At 39.5% G+C, this 21,488-nt stretch overlaps 1 protein-coding gene across 2 annotated transcripts; it reads left to right on the top strand.

Moving 5' to 3' along the window:
* The first annotated feature begins 469 nt into the window (after positions 1-469).
* glp2r (glucagon-like peptide 2 receptor) lies at positions 470-20,788 on the top strand. Of its 2 annotated transcripts, XM_087845064.1 has the most exons (15): positions 3,608-3,686; positions 3,796-4,018; positions 6,914-7,010; positions 7,088-7,192; positions 8,862-8,983; positions 9,183-9,289; positions 13,737-13,893; positions 14,006-14,165; positions 16,278-16,338; positions 16,410-16,476; positions 17,906-17,994; positions 18,321-18,459; positions 18,556-18,597; positions 19,731-20,043; positions 20,153-20,788. In XM_087845064.1, exons 2-15 carry the CDS (start codon positions 3,941-3,943, stop codon positions 20,209-20,211), a joined length of 1,596 nt encoding a protein of 531 aa, XP_087701190.1. In that variant the 5' UTR covers positions 3,608-3,686; positions 3,796-3,940; the 3' UTR covers positions 20,212-20,788. The 2 variants fall into 2 exon arrangements, with proteins under 2 accessions (XP_087701189.1, XP_087701190.1); XM_087845063.1 differs by lacking the exon at positions 3,608-3,686 and adding an exon at positions 470-492 and having other exon boundaries at positions 19,731-20,788.
* The last annotated feature ends 700 nt before the right edge of the window (positions 20,789-21,488 follow it).

Raw genomic sequence — 21,488 nt, 5'->3', positions numbered from 1 at the left:
AATCTCCTCCAGTCACTTTCTCATGTCCTGTTGTTCTTTACTGTGCAGTAATTGACAGGTGCCATGGTTACCTGGAGCCCTGTACACCGCCTCTCTAATTTTGTTCTTGCTTTCTCTCTCTCTTCTGCTCCCAGGTCTTTGTGCGATTAGGCTTTGAGAGCAGGTGTGATCAGGGGCTGCAGCAACTGCATCATCACACCTGTGTGTCACTGCCTGTAACTGCCTAACTGGCTTTTGAGCTACTCGTTGTCAGGCTGTTCAGCTTGGCTTTGTGGTAATTTAGGGCTTGTAAGTCTAAATATTCAGAATTGTTGTTTCCCGTGTGATTCACACTCTCATCTCCCAGGAATCCCTGATTGTGCGTCCCTTCAGTTTGCTGCCGTTGCCAGAACCTCATCTCATGGATTTACTTCAGTTTGGACTTTGAACTATGTAATTCACTCTTCCAGCTTCATTGTCTCAAGGGAGCCAGTTGACTCACTGAAACTGCAGGTATATCAACTTTCTTATTCAAACCAGAGTTTGTGAATTAAACCTTTGAACTGTCCTGTGAATATCATGACAACAGCAGTCACTGCTGACTACACATCTAACACCTTCACATACACACCTAACCTTTGTTTTCAAATGTCTAGAAAAGAGTGTCCTGTTGCAATCAGTCCTAAATCCTTAACAGATCATTTAGCGTCCATTTACACTATCAATATGTTTGTGTTTTCTGGGTAAATGTGTAAACGGTTTGTATTTTACTGATTTCAATTCTGGATATGTAACCAGCTGTGTATTTCCTAAAACTAAAATAGAAAATTGGACTTACTAGAATGGGATTTATACAGTTATTTTATCCGTTTTACTCCACTGCCTTTACTAGTAGATCACTATCTCACAATCACTTTCTTGGTAAAAGACTGAAAGTGGCTCTCAGGTTTAGTGAAGCTCTCATAAATGGAACCAGAGCACAAACCATGGGAGAGGTTTCGACCGTTAAGTGGGTTTGAAATGGCCACATTTGAACTCTCACATTACCTCTTCAACAGCCTCTTCTCTTCCTGCTGTCCAGCTATAAATGAGAATCCCTCCACACCAGTACCCTAAGGCCATACGTCTGCTGCTTGAGACCGCACACTGCTATTTAAATCTTTCAAATTACACTGAAAATTCTGATGTATTTTTCCTCGAGTCTAAACCTAATCTCTGCTGTCTGCAGGCACATAGTGTGGACATTCAGCCACAGCTCTGTATTGCCAAGCTTACAAAGCTGGAATAAAAAGATCTTACTGTTAGTTTGCATGTCATGATCATAAATAACGCCAAGCGTGGTGCACTATGACGTCCTGAAAGAATATATACATAGATATAGATAGATCTATCTATCTATCTATCTATCTATCTATCTATCTATCTAAAATTTTAAAGTCTAATTAACATGTAACAAATACACAAATCTGAGGTTTTTCCTTGAAGTTGAAAATAGGTAAATATCCCATTCGGAGTCACTTTGCTGCCTGGGATATCTCTTCATTTCACCTTCCTTTTGTTAGATAATTTTGGTGGTTATGTTTGTATATGTGTGGTGTGAGATTACATACACACTCAAACGGCCGTTGAAGATCGTCCTAAAGCATCTCAATAGGATTTAAGTCCAGACTTAAACGAAGCCGCTCCAAAACTTGTTTGTTTGTTTTAGCTATTCAGAGGTGGACCTGCTGGTGTGTTTTCTGTCATTGTCCTGCTGCATAACCCAAGTGCACTTGCTCTTCAGGACAGAAAGTGATGGCTGGAAAATTCTCCTTCAGGAGTTTCTGGTAATAAACAGAATTCCTGATCCCATCAGTTGCAGCAGACATCACACTACCTTTTATTTTAAATGTCATTTTAATAATCATCTTATTTTTTATTTTTTTTAATATTTTTTATTTATTTTGTATTGTTTTTATTTTTAATTTTTTTATTTCTTATTTTTTAACATGTTCAATGTATCATTTCTGGCATGTCAAGTGTACAGCACTTTGTGTTCAGCTGGGGGCTGATCTGAAAGTGCTATATAAATAAATTGCTTGCGTGCTATCTCCACCATGTTTGGTGCTCTTGGTCTCTTTTTCTGAAAGGCTGTAAAAGTTTTATGCCAGATGTAACAGGACTCAAACCTTCCAAAAGGTAACTTTTGTCTTATCAGTTCACAAAATATTTTTCCTAAAATCTTGGGGACAATCATCGCCTCTTTCTTGTGGTCGTGTCATGATTACTGGCCTCAACTGAGACAAGTGGCATCTGCAGCTCTTTAGATGTTCTCCATAGTTCTTTTGTGACCTCCTGGATGAGTCGTTCATGCGCTCTTGTAGTAATTTTGGTAGGCCGGCTGCTCCTGGGAAGGTTCACCACTGTTCCAAGTTTTCTCCAAGTTTGTGAATAATCACTCTTACTGTGGAGTAAACTCAAGTCTCTGTTGCTTAGCTGTTTTTTTTAGACTGTGGCTTTTAGCCTGGTTCCCTTTTCAGACAGTCATCTCTCCGAGGTGTGGCTAGTGAAATTGAGCTTTCCAACAAATGTGGTTAATCACAGTTAATCTATGATTGGTCACAACTGTTTTACTTACTAAAACTGCATTTCTTTGTTTAAAATCAAAATGTTCTGAAACATGTATCTGCTTCTAAAATACAATTAACTAAGAGGTCACAAAAGAGCAAATGTTTTTTCATGGGACTGTACGTGCATGCGTACATACAGCTTTAAGACATCATCAAGTGCCTTGAGGCAGCTGTTGTTGTAAATTGGTGCTATTAAATAAAATCAAATTGAACTGAAATGGAATTTATTTGTTAGTGAGACAATTCAGAATGCAATTATTTGGTTATGAAATAAGAATTCATCAAATCAAGGTTTATTGTGATCCATGTGATGTAATAACATTTTCTCTCGTTTTGTTTAAGCTTTTTCTATCTGCTGTAAAAAGTCATGAGAAAGTTGTGGCTTAATTATCTAATTGGTTAGTCAACTAATACTGTTACTGCTTCCTTTCTGATTGTGAAATTAGCTTTTGTCAATTAAAAATAAATTACACAAGGCGATTTATTCTTAATGATATACTGAGATGGGTTTTTAATGCACCAACCCTGGCTCTTTGCTCTCTAATTTGCTCGTCTGTGTTTGGCTTCTGTGGATGTTAGTTTACACTAGATCCCCATTAGTGTCAGAAATGCTGGGTGATGCCCAGTTACTGTTTGAGCTGGTTAGACAGAAGGGAGCAGTCGTGTCTTCTCTTTTTGTCACAAGTTAAGGTGGTATTTGCTTGTGCTTGTTTGTGCATTGTGATTTTTCAGCGCATATGTGCATGAAATCCCAGTGAATGCTGGTACAACAGTGTGTGACCATTTTACTCCTGTGTGATCAGTTTTCCTGGACAACAAAGTTAGTTCATTTATGCTCTTCTGGGGCCTTATCTTCATTGGTTAGGGGAGGACTGGGTGGGAGAGGCAATCTGTCGGTGAGGATCCACAGGCGTGTTCAGCTGCTCTGTATCTACACAGGCACAGACAGACCTCAGTCCCAGAGCTCTTCATGAACAGATGGGAAATTGGCTTTACCCTCCATGAAATCTGTTATTAAAAAGTAATATAGTAGCTAATTGAAGAACTAGAGTGGAAGCATTTGCTGGATCTGAGGAACTCTAAGGATAACTGGTTTAGGTGGGAGACCAGCTTTGAGCACAATTCTTTCAAATCATCTTCTGTTGTAACAAAATTTTCGGAGTTTCTTGGAAGGAGGTCAGGTTCAAATCCACTCTTTTTGATGCAGTGAAGCTGGAACAGCAGTGCAAAAAAGGAAGTACGGCGCTAAAGCAAGGATGAGTGAGAGGCCCGACAAGCCAAAGCGAAAGGCATGAGGTGGCAGGAAAGCCAAGAGACCAGACACCAATTGATTTCAATGTGAACACAGAGCCATGCCGGCTCCAATGCCAGCCTGGCACAAGAGGACCAAACTCCTGCTCACACTGCTCTTTATCATCTACAACCATCAGGTAAACTGTACATACACACACATTTGAGGCTTTTCTGTGAAATTATAAGCAGACAGAAAAGCAGTATTTATCACTGAGTGTGAGAGCTGCGTCACACTTAATGGAAACATCTTCAATATTTGATTCAAACGATCATTTTGCAGCACAAAATAACAGTAACAATGACAGCTAACAGTTGTCTGTGGAGACATATATAATGCATTGTGTTGCAGATTGTTTTAAGCCCAAACATTGATGTGATCCGTCGGGCTTTTATGTATTTTCTGCAGCGTTTACTTGCCTTTAGCAACGTGCTATTCTTGAAATGATAATCTAGATTTGTTGTTGTTGTTGTTGTTGAAAGAACTTAAAGCAAAACTAGCATCTGAGTCCTTGAAAGGTTTTGGGTTTTTTGGGGGGGGGGCTGTGGTTGAGTTTAAAGGAGGTTTAGGCCCACAGGAGACAAGAGAGAAGACAGTGAGACAGCTTTTCCTTATATTCCTCTGGATGGGTTTTTGACAAGACAACCCTCAGAGAGTCAAAACGCTCTCTATCAGCTGGCTCACATGGGACATTCTGAGCGGCGCAGGCGGTTGCCTAGTTCAGCTGTTGCTCTCATTTTGATGTGAAGCTTGGAAGTGTTCAACCAAGATAGGTGAGCTAGATATCATCTATAAAAGACGGGGTCTCAAATACAGGAAATGCTGACGTCTCACTAATGAAAGCAAATTAAGGGGGAATTAGAATTTATGAGCCAGCTCAGGGCACAACTATACACTCTGTATATGTCACTGAGGCAGGAATAAATACACAGGTGTGTGTTTGCATTGCTGAAGGCATGGCACTAATGCAGTGAGCCAGGTTGATAAATTGCACGTATCAATTGGAGATTAAACTAAGATGAAAATGTTCCCTCAGTCACAGATGCTGCTCCTGATTAAATACTCCCACCAAGTGGATAAAAAAGGTACTGCAATACTGCCTTCATCTGCAGGCTGCAGATACTGTGAAAGATTCAATCTTGCAGTCATTATATTAAATAGACAATTCAACTAAATGACTGTAGCTAACTGTAAATCGCTTTAAGTTAATCAGCAATGAACGAATGAATAAATAAACTTTCATATTATTGAACAATTGATTTAATTTTCACTTAAGTGGAAGCAAAATTAATTAGCAAAAACTTAAAATTAAACTGTGCTCCTTTCATAAACTCCTTCTGAGTAACTTAATATGGTAAATATGCAATGATTACACAGGATACTAAGCATTCACTTAAATACATAAATAATGGATTGCATTTATATAGCGCTTTACAATACCAGTATTCATTCACTCTCACATTCATACACTGGTGGATACAGTTGCAGCCACAGCTGCTCCTTCAAACGAATCATATGATGATGACGCCTCAGATCAGGAAACATTTTTTCAATCATCGGTTGTCGTTGCCTCCTCGTTGACTGGAGTGGTACACTGGGTGGTCTTCAGGTGTTGCAGCCATTCTGTTTTAAGGATCAATGCATTGTGTATGCTCTTTGGCATACAGTCCTGTCAGCTCAATGCATGCTAGCCATTCTCCTCTGGCATCAATGAGGCGTTTTTGCACAGAGAACTACTGCTTACTAAATATTTTCTTGAGATGATTATGCAGGAAAGTCTCAGCAGATCTAAAGTTCTTTTCACCAACAACCATGGCACATTCAGAGTCACTAATTTGACTTTGTTCCACGTTCTGATGCTGGATTTGAACTTCAGCAGGTTCTGTTTTCCATGTCTACATGTTTAAAAGCATTGATGTGCTGCAGTGTAATCGACTGATTAGATATTTGTATTAACAAACAGGCCTTGGCTCATGTCAGTGTCAGTTGAAAAACATATGCAATATAAAGTACGTCACATGGTTGCTTGGGAATAGCCTCCAGGCTGGTCCATGCAGACCAGACAGTAGTTTCACTCCTCTGGTCTCCTAATGGGGTTTTTTGGTGGACAATTTATACTAGCTTTACTCAAAGAAAACCCATGTAGACACCCCAACTATTGTTGGACCTGTAGGCACACACAGTCATGTTTGCTGGCACATTATTAATAATAAGAAAATGCCATTAAACACGATTATTGCAAAGGACATGAAAACAAAGAAAATGTTTGTGTCACAGAAGGTGTTTCAAACCTCATTAAAATGAAGATTAAACTGAATCTTATTGATGTACTTTTATACATGTTATCCCTGTTGGCCTTCCTGAGCTTGGTTAGAGGTTCTTTTTAAAAATGCTGCACTTAGAAATATTTAAAACCTCCGAAAATGAGCTACAACAATCTGAAGAAACAACACCATGACTTCATGTTCTAGACATCTACATTTGGTATTGTGTTGAACTAATATCTTAAGTTTAAAACTCATCTTTACTTTCATGTAACACAAGTGTGTGCCATAAGATGGTGCAGTTAGTCAGTTAGAGAAGTCATTAGGAAAACATCCTTATGTGTAAGCGTGCCTTGGTAAAAGAAAAAGACAGCGTCTCACATCTGGACACATTTGAAAACACCCATAATTAAACTATTTTAGTGAAAGGTACTTTTAAGATGATGGGTTTTCTTCTCGTGATTAACTATATTCCAAAATGTTATTCACACAACCTGTGTGTTATACTTTTAATTAAATTTTAACTGTTATTTTTTAATTTTTGTTGTTATTTTAGTGGGCAAATTTGAGAGTTTGGAGTCCATGAATTTCATTACCAATAACGATGTTCCCCTGATAAAAATCAATCAGTCAAATATTCAGCGTTTTGTACGTTGTACTGTTTATGTGGTCTTTTATACAAGTATCTTAAACAATTCTTTCCCAGATATCATCCTAAACGAAAACATATCAAATAACAGTTTTTCTCTCACTTCTTTCTCCATCTGCAGGTAACAGGTTCACTGCTTGAAAGTCTGATTGCTAAGCGGAATGAATACTCGAAGAACTGCAATAAAACTCTGGTAGTGAGTGCACTCTCAATAACTGGTAAGCCTTCTGCAAGCCTTCATATTTTTCATTTTTTATTACCTTTACAAAATCCTCAAGCATTATTTTTATTGCAGGAAACTACTGCAAAGGAGCGTTTGACATGTTTGTGTGTTGGCCCCACTCTTCTCCTGGAAATGTGTCCGTCCCCTGTCCGTCTTTCTTACCGTGGATCAGTGACGGTAATGTTGTTTTATCCGAAACAAATCACATGGGAGTGCACAAATTTTTAAAAACTGTATTATGCATACTTTGTTCATTAGTCACAAGAATGCAGCAAAAAGCATATGAGGCACAGGATCAGGAATTTTACAGTGCATTTAAATGTCAAAATCTGTCAGGGCTCTGTGTGCAGGCAGATGGAGAGGAGGATCCAAATGCGAGACTCTGAGACTGAATTGAAACTGAGAACCTTAGCTTTATTGCTGGTGATAAACAAAAACATGAAGTGAACAATGACACTGAGAACTGAACACACAGGCATAATTCTGAGGGTACGACACGACACTGAGCACCGGAAAACACAGGGCTAATATACACAGGGTGGTAATCAGGGAATGGGCAACAGGAGGAAGACACAGCTGGGAGAAATTGGACTAACGAGACAGGGGGAGTAAAGCTGCACACACTAACATAAGACAGACTTTCACAATAAAACAGGAAATAAGACACAAGAACGCAGACTAAGCAACAGACTTAACACGGGCAGAACTAAAAATAAACCAGAATAAGCTGGAACATAGAACATCATCATAATCATCATCATCACAAGCACTAAGAGAATAAGAAAACAAACACACCAAAGTAACTTGAAACGCAGATTCATCACAAAAACCCAACAAAGCACCAGAGAAACATAAAGAACAATCCATCATTCAAAAATAAACCAAAACATAACTCAAAATACTGGGTCAAACTGACCCAGAACCATGACAAAATCAAAACATCTAATTACACATTCACACTTTAAACGTGAAAAAGAAGAAACATAGTCACAGGATTATTGCCTAATGGTCATAATAAACTCTTGGAACACTGTCCTGAGCTGTAACCCACTGTTACACTATTTAAAATGCTTCTTCACTTAAATATACACAGAATTAACATTTTTCATGTTTTTGCCAATAGTTGTAGGTTAATAAAGAATTCTTGTATTCTTTATTAACCATGGAAAAAAAGCACAGGTTGCATTTAGGGCTGTCATGATGCCAAAATTTCACTTCACAATGATTGGAGTAACTTTGTCGTTATTTTATGTTTGTGTGTATGTGTGTCTAAAGTGCATGTAATTTTTTTTGTGCAATTTTAAGTCAGTTTTATTCAAGTTGAATTTTCCATGCAATTATTTTCTCGATAGTAAGACAGGAGGAACTATACATGCAGAAGTAATACAAAATTTCCCAGCTTCAAATAAGCATTGTTATAACTGAGCACGATTCAATTTTGATATCATTTCATGCTAAATTGTTGAACTTTAAGTGACACAGTCCCTTAGGGAAAAATAAATGTGAGCATAGACTGCTACCCCTCTAATTTTGGACATCAGATGACATTTTTCCAGTATGTCCCTCATATTTAGAAACTTTATGAAAAACTGAATATAAAGATGTGCTCTGAAGTACTTTAACATTTCACATTTCTTAAATCTACCACCAGAAAATGATACAGAATATATCACAATGAAGTTTGAATTCTTGACCTCTTCTTCCAAGGAGAAGAACTGCCTACCCAGAATAAATACAAAACAATAAACGTAAAGTAATTATCTCTCTCCCCTCCAAATCAGCCTTTTTTCTCACTGAGCTGTCAGAGGATATAATGCCCATCCTTGTTTCTTCCATTTACCTCCAGACAATTCTAGGAGCGCACATAGAGAATGCTTGGAAAATGGGAGATGGCGACAAATGGAGAACTCCTCCGAGGCCTGGAGGGATGTCTCAGAGTGTGAGGAGCACCATTACTTTAAAGACAAGGTGAGGGAAAGGGTGTGTATTACATAGTTTCCCTTTAGGTTTTAACGCTGAAAGCGAGGTCTCTATTTTGCAATTTGTTTCTTTCTCTAGGCGTAAAAGTTCTAGAAAGACTATAAGGGATTATTTTCTTGATTGTCCTTAATCAGAAAGTGTAGCGTTGCCTCCGTCAGTTTTATTGTGTAATTATATCTGTTTCCAGGAGGATGAAATGCTGCGCCATACAGCCCTCAGGCTCATCTCTGTCATTGGCTACTCCTTGTCTTTGGTGTCTCTCATATTAGCCACTCTGCTAATGGGCATGCTAAGGTTTGAAACAATTTTCTAATGTTCAGAAAATAAAGTTTATAAAGATTTATGACAACTTTGGTATTAACTTTGAACCTTTGGTCATCAGATCTTGTGTATGATAACATGATAACATTTTTTACTAGATCATTGTAGAGCAGGGGTGGGCAATCTCAGTCCACGAGGGCCGGTGTCCTGCAGGTTTTAGATCTCACCTTGGGTCAACACACCTGAATCACATGATTAGTTCGTTACCAGGCCTCTGGAGAACTTCAGGACATGTTGGGTGTGTCCCAATTCAGGGTCTGCAGCCTTAAAGGCCGCATTTTAAGGCCGATTACGTCACAGCGACGCGACGAAGGCTGTCCCAATTCGAAGGCTGCTCGAAATGTGGCCCTCAAATGCGTCCTTCATTTCCCTGAATTTTAAGGACGTGGCGGTGTAGACTTTGTGGCCCAACATATCCCAGAATGCATAGCGCGGCGGTGGGTGTGGATAATTTATAATAAAAAAAACGGCGGATGAGGGGCGCCCGAAGAGTAACTTAGTAAACTAAGTACTGAATATTATGTCACTTATTTATGTGCAAATGTTTAATAACGAAGAACATTAAAACATTACTGTTGGCCACATGTCGGCAAAGTTATGTGACATTAGCGACGTTTGTACTAACTTGGTTTTAAAGCCTTTACTTTAAAATATACACCGTTCAATAGCTGAGCTTAATCTTACAGAGAATGATCAAAGCTCATGTAGAAACAAACAAACAAATGAACAAAAGAGTTTCTCCTTCATTTCTGTCAAACAAAGCTGTATGAAACGTTTCCAGCTGTTAGTATCATGGTTGCTAGGCAACCTGGGCAGCGCAACAGAGGCTAGACCGTCCCATTTCACAAGCCTCGCACTTCCGGCCTTAGCGGTCTTTAAGTACGCGGCCCTTGAGGATCGTTGAGACTGCGTACTTTAAGGCTGCAGACCCTGAATTGGGATACAGCCGTTGAGGAGCTAATTTAGCCATTTAAATCAGCTGTGTTGGTTCGAGGACACATCTAAAACCTGCAGCGACACCGGCCCTCGTGGATTGAGATTGCCCACCCCACTCAATTGGTTTCTCTCAAAATGTAAAAGAACCCACCCACCACTTTAATCACACTCTAGATCTTGTTTTAACATACGGCATAGAAACTGAACATTTAACAGTGTTTCCTGAAAACCCTCTCCTGTCTGATCATTTCTTGATAACATTTACATTTACAATAATTGATTACGCAGCAGTGGAGAGTGGACTTTATCAAAGTAGATGTCTTTCTGAAAGCGCTGTAACTAAGTTTAAGAATATAATCCAGCCACTGTTATCATCGTCAATGCCCTGTACCAACACAGAGCAGAGCAGCTATCTGAACGCTACCCCAACAGAGGTCGATTATCTTGTTAATAATTTCACCTCCTCACTACGTACGACTCTGGATACTGTAGCTCCGGTGAAAACTAAGGTCTCTAATCAGAAGTACCTGACCCCGTGGTATAATTCTCAAACACGTACCCTAAAGCAGATGACTCGTAATCTGGAGAGGAAATGGCGTGTCACAAATTTAGAGGATCATCATTTAGCCTGGAGAAATAGTTTGTTGCTTTATAAGAAAGCCCTCCGCAAAGCCAGAACAGCTTACTACTCATCACTGATTGAAGAAAATAAGAACAACCCCAGGTTTCTCTTCAGCACTGTAGCCAGGCTGACAAACAGTCAGAGCTCTTTTGAGCCAACCATCCCTTTAACGTTAACTAGTGATGACTTCATGAACTTCTTCACAAATAAAATTTTTATCATTAGAGAAAAAATTACCAATAATCATCCCACAGATCTAATATTATCAACAGCTACTCTTATACCATTGATGTTAAGTTAGACTCTTTTTCTCCAATCGATCTTTCTGAGTTAACTTCAATAATTACTTCCTCCAAACCATCAACATGTCTTTTAGACCCCATTCCTACAAAACTGCTCAAAGAAGTCCTGCCATTGATTAATTCTTCGATCTTATATATGATCAACCTATCTCTAATAATCGGCTATTTACCACAGGCCTTCAAGGTGGCTGCAGTTAAACCTTTACTCAAAAAGCCATCTCTAGACCCAGCAGTCTTAGCTAATTATAGGCCAATCTCCAACCTTCCTTTCATATCAAAAATCCTTGAAAGAGTAGTTGTCAAACAGCTAACAGATCATCTGCAGAGGAATGGTTTATTTGAAGAGTTTCAGTCAGGTTTCAGAGTTCATCACAGCACAGAAACAGCTTTAGTGAAGGTTACAAATGATCTTCTTATGGCCTCTGACAGTGGACTCATCTCTGTGCTTGTCCTTCTTGACCTTAGTGCAGCATTCGATACTGTTGACCATAATATCCTGTTAGAGCGATTAGAACATGCTGTAGGTATTACAGGTATTGCACTGCAGTGGTTTGTATCATATCTATCTAACAGACTCCAATTTGTGCATGTAAATGGAGAGTCCTCTTCACACACTGAGGTTAATTATGGAGTTCCACAGGGTTCAGTGCTAGGACCAATTCTGTTTACATTATACATGCTTCCCCTAGGCAGCATCATTAGAAGACATAGCATACATTTTCACTGCTATGCAGATGACACCCAGCTCTATCTGTCCATGAAGCCAGATAACACACACCAATTAGTTAAACTGCAGGAATGTCTTAAAGACATAAAGACTTGGATGGCCGCTAACTTTCTGCTTCTTAACTCAGATAAAACTGAGGTCATTGTACTCGGCGCTGAAAAGCTTAGAAATATGGTATCTAACCAGATTCTTACTCTGGATGGCATTACCTTGGCCTCCAGTAACACTGTGAGGAACCTTGGAGTCATTTTTGACCAGGATATGTCCTTCAACGCACATATTAAACAAATATGTAAGACTGCGTTCTTCCATTTGCGCAACATCTCTAAAATTAGAAATATCCTGTCTCAGAGTGATGCTGAAAAACTAGTTCATGCATTTATTACTTCCAGGCTGGACTACTGCAATTCATTATTATCAGGATGTCCAAAAAACTCACTGAAAAGCCTTCAGTTAATCCAAAATGCTGCAGCAAGAGTACTGACAGGGACTAGAAAGAGAGAGCATATTTCTCCTGTTTTGGCTTCCCTTCATTGGCTTCCTGTTAAATCCAGAATTGAATTCAAAATCCTGCTCCTCACATACAAGGTCTTAAATAATCAGGCCCCATCTTATCTTAATGACCTTGTAGTACCATATTACCCTATTAGAGCACTTTGCTCCCGCTCTGCAGGCCTACTTGTTGTTCCTAGAGTATTTAAAAGTAGAATGGGAGGGAGAGCCTTCAGTTTTCAGGCCCCTCTTCTGTGGAACCAGCTTCCAGTTTGGATTCAGGAGACAGACACTATCTCTACTTTTAAGATTAGGCTTAAAACTTTCCTTTTTGCTAAAGCATATAGTTAGGGCTGGACCAGGTGACCCTGAATCCTCCCTTAGTTATGCTGCAATAGATGTAGGCTGCCGGGGGATTCCCATGATGCATTGAGTTTTTCCTTTCCAGTCACCTTTCTCACTCACTATGTGTTAATAGACCTCTCTGTATTGAATCATATCTGTTATTAATCTCTGTCTCTCTTCCACAGCATGTCTTTTATCCTGTCTTCCTTCTCTCACCCCAACCGGTCGCAGCAGATGGCCGCCCCTCCCTGAGCCTGGTTCTGCCGGAGGTTTCTTCCTGTTAAAAGGGAGTTTTTCCTTCCCACTGTCGCCAAAGTGCTTGCTCATAGGGGGTCATATGATTGTTGGGCTTTTCTCTGTATCTATGAAGCGCCTTGAGGCGACATTTGTTGTGATTTGGCGCTATATAAATAAAATTGAATTGAATTGAATTGTTATAGAGTCTAGCTGCCAACTGTAGACCGTAGTTCACATGTATAGAGCTGCCATATTTAGCAAACCTGGCATGCTTGCTTTACGTAAAGGAAACAAAAGCTGGAAGTTTCTACTTTTTGCATTTTTAACAGATCTCCACAGACTTCAGTTGCAATATGGATGCTACATTTTGGCACTACATTTGTAACTGAAGATATCCTCTAGGCCTAAAAACATCTACAACATTCTGTTTCCACTCGGCAGGATACAGCTTCTATAATTCTGTTATACCACTAGCAAAATATAGGATGGACTTGTTAACTTCAGCTGCATTGATTTTATGCAGAGGATTACAGGACTTGACAGTTACCCACTAGAAAGAGATATTTACAAGCCTGTGGAGACAAGTTATCATTTTTAATTACATTAAAAGCCACAAACATTTCCATGTACCTGTGAGAACCAAGAGCATTTTTCATTTCCACTTACCGTATGTTATGTCATGTGCCCTCAGTAATGCTTTTACAGTTGCACAAGAAGGATCAATGGCTTTTTCAAATTGCTTCTGTATCTTCTTACCAGGAAGCTCCACTGTACCAGGAACTACATCCATATGAATTTGTTTGTGTCATTCATCCTGAGAGCTGCAGCTATCCTTTCTAAGGAGATCATAATGCACATCATGTACTCCAACCTACCAAAGGACGACCCTGGATGGAACACCTACTCGAGCTCTCCGGTACACTAACCATGGTGTTTTTTCTAAAGACTGTTAATAATGTCTTATTTGTTTGTGGTTTTCGGTGGATACAGTTCTGAGACTAATCTACCTGAAACTTACACTTTAACAGATAGTGATAATGTGCAGATTGTCCAAGGTGTGCATGGAGTACTTTGTGGCCTGTAACTACTTCTGGCTTTTGGTAGAGGCCATTTTCCTTCATACGCTGCTCTTCACTGCTGTGCTGACCAAGAGGTGTCTGCTGAAGAAATACATGCTGCTAGGATGGGGTGAGTCATGCATGAGCTATTTGTGTGTATGCTTTTATATTAGGAAGTAACCTGAGCCCAAAGCTCACTTTTGTCCAGATAAGTTTCCAAATTAACATGTTCACACAAGAATAAACAAAACAAATGAACATGGTAGCATGGAGGTCTGAGAGCAGACCACAGCAACCTCCCTGAACAGAGTCCATAAACCATCACAGTGACAGACATCCAAGAAAGGTTTGCCAGTATGAAGAGTTGGACAGCACCAGGCCCCAACATGGGTCACACTTACTGGCTGAAGAAGCTGACTGGGGTTACATGAAGGGACCGATGGAAACTTCGATACCAAACATCCACATTGACGGCGAAATAATGTAGCTCAGTGCTCCAACTTTCGGAAGAAGGGAATGCTCTGATAGCTAGAGATTGATGAGGTACAACACACATGCTATGGCAAGGGGGAGCCAGGATGGCAGGTCAGGGGAGAGATAGCATCACCCCCACCCGAGATTGGGTACCAAGCCCAAAGTGCGAACGAAGAAGGATCGTTGAGTACGAGAGGAACTGACCTGAAAGACAGAATCATGGCAAAGCTTGAAACGTGGATCCTCCAAGACTACGTGAAGTACCCTCAGAAGACTAGATGATGGACAATACTTACCGCCACTATTACCGAGACTAACAAGCTGATCTACACTACGGCAGCAGTGATCAGTGAGATGCTTGGCTACAAGTTGAACAGCCACAAGGAGCAATACCCTCCATGGAGAAGGCGACTAGAGGCTAAGATCAAGCTAGCACGGGGGGAGATTAGCCAACTATGGCTCGTGGATCTGAGACAAGACCACAGCAACCTCCCAGAACAGGGTCCAGTAACCATTACAGTGACAGATATCCAAGAAAGGGTTCCCAGTATAAAGAACTGGATCAAGGCAGTAGCTATATATGGATAGGGATGGGTATTGATAAGATTTTCACGATTCTGATTCCATTTTCGATTCTGTTTAAAAAGGGAGAACACTAAGGTCGATTAGCTTAGAACTTTGTTTTATATCTTCTCTTTGAACAAGATAGAAATTTAGGAGTAACATGGCCTTACAAACCCAACAGTGAGATCTTAAGAGATCCACAGCCTACGGCTCTTCAATGGGGTGTCACAGGGTCCCCAGGAAAAAAATTTGTAAATGTAAAATAACAAAATAAATATTCTTCTGTAGCAATAACAAAGTATAACATAAATTATTCTGTAGCAATTACACAAGAATATCCAGTAATGTCCCTGCCTACAATTAAACACATTCACTTACCGAAAATCGGGGCATCTGCTGTGGCAAATGGGTGCAAGCCTTTGACCACAAACTGAGTCACTGCTCGGTGACATTCGTCTATCCTGGCCTGAAAGGAGACGCTAACGGTAGACTGCAGCGAGAAACACGACATTCATTTAAGGTCATCGCGTGTTTTGTGAGCAAATGCTTTTGCATATTCGTAGTGTTTCCTCCATTAAATGAAATATCTACTTTGCAAGTATTGCAAGTTGCCTTGTTGTCATCCGTTCTCGTAAAGTATAACCAAACTTTTGAGCGTTTAAGCTGCTTAGGCGCCATGTTTCCTGCCAGGTAAATGACGCTCTGCAACGTGGTGACGTCATTTGGGGCGACTGGAATCGATAAGGGAATCGTTTGCAAAAATGGCAAACAATTCCAAGGAATTGAAACAGTGGGAACCGGTTCTCAACAAGAACCGGTTTTCGATACCCATCCCTATATATGGATGAATTAAATGTTAAGTTAAGTATTTCATCATGTTAACTCCACAATGGTGCAGTGGTTAACTAAGGTTCTGGGTTTGAGTCTGCTTGCTCTCTGTGGAGTTAGCATGTTGTCTCTGTGGTTGCATGGGTTCTCTCCATGTGGGTAAAAACTGAATGGGTTTCATCTGTTAGCAGGATTATTGGTCCAAGTCAGAAACATTTCCCGCGGCAGTGAAGGTTTCATGAACTTGTAGTGCTTCGAAACTAATTTTTGAGCGATAGCGTCTTCTTGTGTAGTTTGATTCATGTGCACTTAAGTGTGATCTGTTAATCTGAAATGCTCCAGTTTCAACTACCATCTCATGCCATTGGTGTTTCAGGAACTCCGGCCTTGTTTGTGACACCATGGACAGTGGTCAAGATTTTATATGAAAACACAGAGTAAGTCTCTCAATACATGTTTTATATTAAAATAATCAGTTTAACAGACTCGTAAACCCTTTATTCCTTAGATGCTGGTCCATTATTAACAGAGGGTTCTGGTGGATCATAAAGGGCCCGATCACTTTATCAGTGCTAGTAAGTCAAGTTTCTCAACAACCTCTACACACTTTTCAAAGAACCATAGCACAGTCACATTGGTTACAGATATGTCATGTGGCTCCAGTGGTGCTTAATTAATTAGTTACTTTCCCCCTAATTTTCTCCATGTAATGGTTTGTGCCTCGTGTTGGCATGTGATATGATGCTGCTATAGTCACAAGTATGAATGATATTAGCCATCTTCTTACTTACAAAAGCATTTAAAACACACTTTTAGTCTCTTTTTTTTTTTAACTTTTATTTAACTTTTTTCCCCAACAAATACAAGACTGGTTCACATCCAAGATAATAACACTACACAGCACTAGAATATTACAACATTATGTCCATAATTGTTGTCCACTAGGATCCAGTTTACAGGTTACTCCCAGTGCTTCCAGTGGTTTCTTCCATTTGTCCACAAAAATTCGGGATCAGAGTCATAACTTCAATGATGAGCGACTTCCATAGAGAGGCTCAGCCCCCACCCATCTCAACATAATGCTTTTCCTGGCCAACATTAACAGTGACTGAATTACATGCTCATGTTGTATCAGTGAAACAGGGATATATCCCAATATACATTAATGGGTTTTCTGTCACCTGATGACCAATGGCTGTACTAATATTGGCGCAGACCTCTTTCCAAAATGACTGGATAATAGCACATTCCCACAAGCAGTGGAATCTAGTGCCCACTCTGACCTTACACTTGAGACAGTTTGGAGATGTTCCCATATTATACTTACTTTAAATATACGGAGAAATATACACATTGTGCAAAATTTTGTACTGCAGTTCTTTAAATCGGTTACAAACAGAGATTTTAGATGGAAGGAGCAGGATTTTGTCCCATGCTTGTATATCTATTTCACATTTAAGCAGCGTCTCCCAAGATTTTCTCAACCATGCCAGTTTATCCACAATTAGGGCATAAATCTCAGAATAAAAATGTTTATGCTCCCTATTATCCAGAAAGAATTTCTCCAACCGAAAAGAGGCTGTTGAGATTTGTAATGATTTAGCATTTTTTAACACAGAATTTCTCAATTGCAAATACTTATAAAACTCAGTCTTTGACATAGAATACTGGGACTTCAAGGATTCAAATGATTTAAACTCACCATGTTTAAAGAGGTCATAAAACCTCTTTACACCTACTTTATGCCATCCCACAAAGCTTGACCCTATGTTTTGCGGCAGAAGGTCTGGATTATTTATAAACGTTGACAAGATATCAAACGGAAGACTACTGTTAAAAAATTTTCTCAGTTTTCCCCACGTCCACATAGCATTATATATCAGTGGGTTATGCTTTATTACGTGAGGCAAGTCATTTAGACGTTTCCCTAGAAAATTAACAGGTGACTTTTAGTCTTTTTTTAATGTGCATTTCATTTAAACCTGCTTTTGTTGTATATTGCAGGTTATTTTCTTTATCTTCATTAAGATTCTGATGTTGCTGCTGTCCAAGCTGAAAGCAGATCAGGTGAAATTTACCGACTACAGATACAGGTATTTAAGATTTTACTGCTTCTCTGTCTAAATGTCAGGAAACAAGCTTGACCTTGAGAACTGTTTCCAAAGTCTTCTTCTTAAACTGGTACAGCAGACTCCTGGCTTACCATTTAAATGTTAATCACTCACCATGTGCAGCACAAATTCAAATGTCACCCCCACAGCTCTGACCATAAATGTCACACCACGAGGGAAAATCATGCATATAAATGTATGCACAGGTTATATAATGTTTCTTATTCCCTTATCCTTTGCTCTTTTTAAATCTAACTCCACTTTAAAAATGCTCATACACATTCTCAATGTTAAATGTATTTGTTTAGCTTGGCCAGAGCAACACTGGTGCTGATTCCTCTGCTTGGAATCCATGAAGTAGTCTTCACTGTGCTGATAGACGAATGTGTAGATGGAAGCAGTCGCTATGCTCGGAACTTTGTCAACCTCACCCTCAGCTCATTCCAGGTAACACCACTAATACAAATTATCCACCTGATGAGAATTTTATTTTGTTCTAAAACTGCATTATAACTGCTATTTGTTGTGTACAATCTTTTTTAGGGGTTCTTGGTAGCTGTTCTGTACTGCTTCGCTAATGGAGAGGTATGTTTTTCTTTTGTCAGTTACAATAAATGCAGTTTTGATATCAGGAAAATTGTATAGCAAGAACTGAAAACTTAACAAAAAAAAAAAATTTAAAATGCACAAGTTCTTGCTTTGTTGCCTGAAAGCTTTAAAGCTTCTTTCTTCAGTTTCTGCAGGTTAGCAGACTACATACCTGCTTGTACTTCATAATATAACCCCAGCTTGTAGTACATTAGCCTCTATGGTCTGAGGCTCTCTGAGCTTCTATATTGACATATCACTGCACAAGGTAAAGACTGACAAGATAGTATCCTCATTAAAAAAAATCATGAGGCGCACAACTAATCAAAATAACGCCAAAGTGGAGCGTGCAAGAACAATTGTTTACAAGGGAAAGTGGTGACCATAAACTACCACAGCCCCCTCGCCCCAACTAATAACACTTGAAACCAACAAATGAGATAAGTGGCCGGTCAGAGGAGTGTTATACTAAATATCTGTGAAGGATCTCAGTCATCCAGGTCATCGTAGTCTAAGGTGCTTGGAAAAAAAGCGTCTGGACTTCTTTAAGTTTCTTGAAAACGTTTGATCCGAGAAGCTTCTTCAGTTCTAAGAACAATTGGTGGAGAGTCCCACAGTTTAAGCCCTATGAGAGTGTCCCCAAGAGGGTCATGGACCCCCTATTGATCCTCTACCCAATCACACAAGGTGTGAAAACAGATGTGGGTCACAATCAGCCAAGGTTTCGGGTGAACCCATTGTGAAACATAGCCCCACCCTATCATGTGATTTGAGGTCAAATGGCCCAACACACACAAAGATTTGTAACCCAACTTTGGTTAGAGGTTTCTAAAAATCTTGTGAATGTGACAGCTCAAGAATTAAGTCGCCTAAGATTTTCAACTTGATGCCATTGGTGCATCTAATAAAAAATGTTGGACAAGATTAAATTGCAGTGACATTGATGTCAAGGCCAGAGATCAGAGGTTAAGTTTTCTGAAAATCTTGTGATTTTCAAACAACTTGCGTACAAGGCAGTCAGTAACTTGCAGCAACTCCAAAAAGTATAAATCCGAAGCTACGTGCCATTATGTACATGTATGTAAATATATGCCTAATGGACTGCTATAACTGGGAACCTTTATCTTTAGGTACAAGCTGAACTAAAAAAGCGCTGGCAGCTCTTCTTGTTCACCAACCACTTCAAGGTCAGGACCTGTTTTCGGGGAGTGCCCCTGAAGCACCTGTGGAAATGTACTCGAGGACATCATCCGCGGTGCTCTCGGCAAAGTGAATCCTATGACGAGGGCGGCATTTCAACAATGCACCCCCACCTGCTCCAGGTGGCTGTGCACGGCAGAGGCAGAGTACTCGGAAAAGGAGAAGTTAAAGGTCAAGCGCTGAATGGCTATGATGTGACAGGACTTGAGTTCCTCACCAGGAAGAGTCTATCCAGTAGCGATGGTGAGATGACGCTTGGGGAAACCATGGAAGAGATTCTGGAAGAGAGTGAATTCTGATATACATACGTTTTCAAGATTGGATCACCAACCAGAAAACTTGTTTGTTTCAGAGCAGTGGTCCAAATCCTCAGTCCTCAGGCCTTCGCTGACTAAGGGGACACCAAGGTAGATATAACTGCACAATGGCAGGAAGTTTAAATGTGTGGAGAAGAGGTTAGCAGACACCCTGTGAGAAAACGTTTGCATTGAGATTCTAATTAGAGCATTCTTCGAAATAAAATAATTTTTTTTCATTCAGGGTGAATTTTACAAACTTGCAGTATAGAACGTGTTTACTCTAAATTCACCAGAAGATAATTTATCCTGCTGCATTCCCAGCCACTAAGATATACAAGCTTCATCCATGGCTATAAATCCATTAATCAGATTCTTATGTACTTACAGTATTCAGTGAATTCCACACAATTGCAGGCACGTAATGTTCACCTTTGATATTAGTACTCGCACAGTTAAAGTTATCCTATACACAAACAGCAGTGTTAAGCATTTCTCTGTTTTATTTACACAATATAATATGTCAGGCCAGTTATAAATATCCATATGATACATTTGGATTGAATTGTGTGTATAAATACAATGTATTTGTTGTTTTAATGTGAATATGTGCAGAATGTTTTGCAGGCTTTTCATGTTTTCTATTCTTGTGAAGCTTAAAATGTATCAAAGGTGATGTACAGGTACAGTAAAACTATAATTTGTACATGTAGTGTCACAAAATATGATATTGATCATATATAGAAATAAAACAGCAGTTAAAATGTAGTTGTGTGCTTCTTCTCTTACTATCTGGGCCTGAGACACTGCAGTTACATTTTCCAAACAGATTCAGTTACACTGAAATGGAATTTCATGCATGTGCTTGAAGAGTCATGTGAAGTGACTCAGAGAGTGCACAGTCTCATAGTTTCATTTAATGATTTATTTTTCATGGACACAAATTTTCCTTTTTCCCGTGTACACTTACATGGTAAAGGGCTGCCATGGAGACTAAAGTCAGTTTGTGAGATATAAACAAAATTATTTTTATCGTGTTCACAGACATGAACTGTAGTGCTTCAAGTCTGAAAGAGCCGCACAGTCCACCCCAGGAGTCGGGAGGAGCGGTAGTGGCTTGAATCACACACAGGACCACACTTGGGGTTCTTATACTTGAACTTTATTTAGATTGGAATGAAGTGGTGACTGAAAGTAACTACATAATATGACATCAAAGATAAGTAACCATAGAAGGATTCAAAACAACAACAAAGAAGTTAAAATTGACAAAAATGATTTTATGGCGGGAGTTGTCACGGTGTGCTGCATTCACAAGTCACTGAATTCATATAAGCTACAAACTCACAGCTGACACTTGTTCCTGTGTGACGTTCCTCAAATAAGTTAGAA

The sequence above is a fragment of the Neolamprologus brichardi genome, chromosome 8 (assembly GCF_056152115.1).
Source record: "Neolamprologus brichardi isolate AB-2024 chromosome 8, ASM5615211v1, whole genome shotgun sequence".
Classification (NCBI taxonomy): Eukaryota; Metazoa; Chordata; class Actinopteri; order Cichliformes; family Cichlidae; genus Neolamprologus; species Neolamprologus brichardi.
This window is presented reverse-complemented; position numbering and strand designations above follow the sequence as displayed.

Excerpts from the sequence above, each read along its gene's own strand:
- glp2r (XM_087845064.1), top strand. The coding sequence starts at position 3,941 with ATGCCGGCTCCAATGCCAGCCTGGCACAAGAGGACCAAACTCCTGCTC. Across the intron at positions 9,290-13,736 it reads CTGCTAATGGGCATGCTAAG|GAAGCTCCACTGTACCAGGA; the intron begins GTTTGAAACAAT and ends TCTTCTTACCAG. Across the intron at positions 17,995-18,320 it reads TTTACCGACTACAGATACAG|CTTGGCCAGAGCAACACTGG; the intron begins GTATTTAAGATT and ends GTATTTGTTTAG.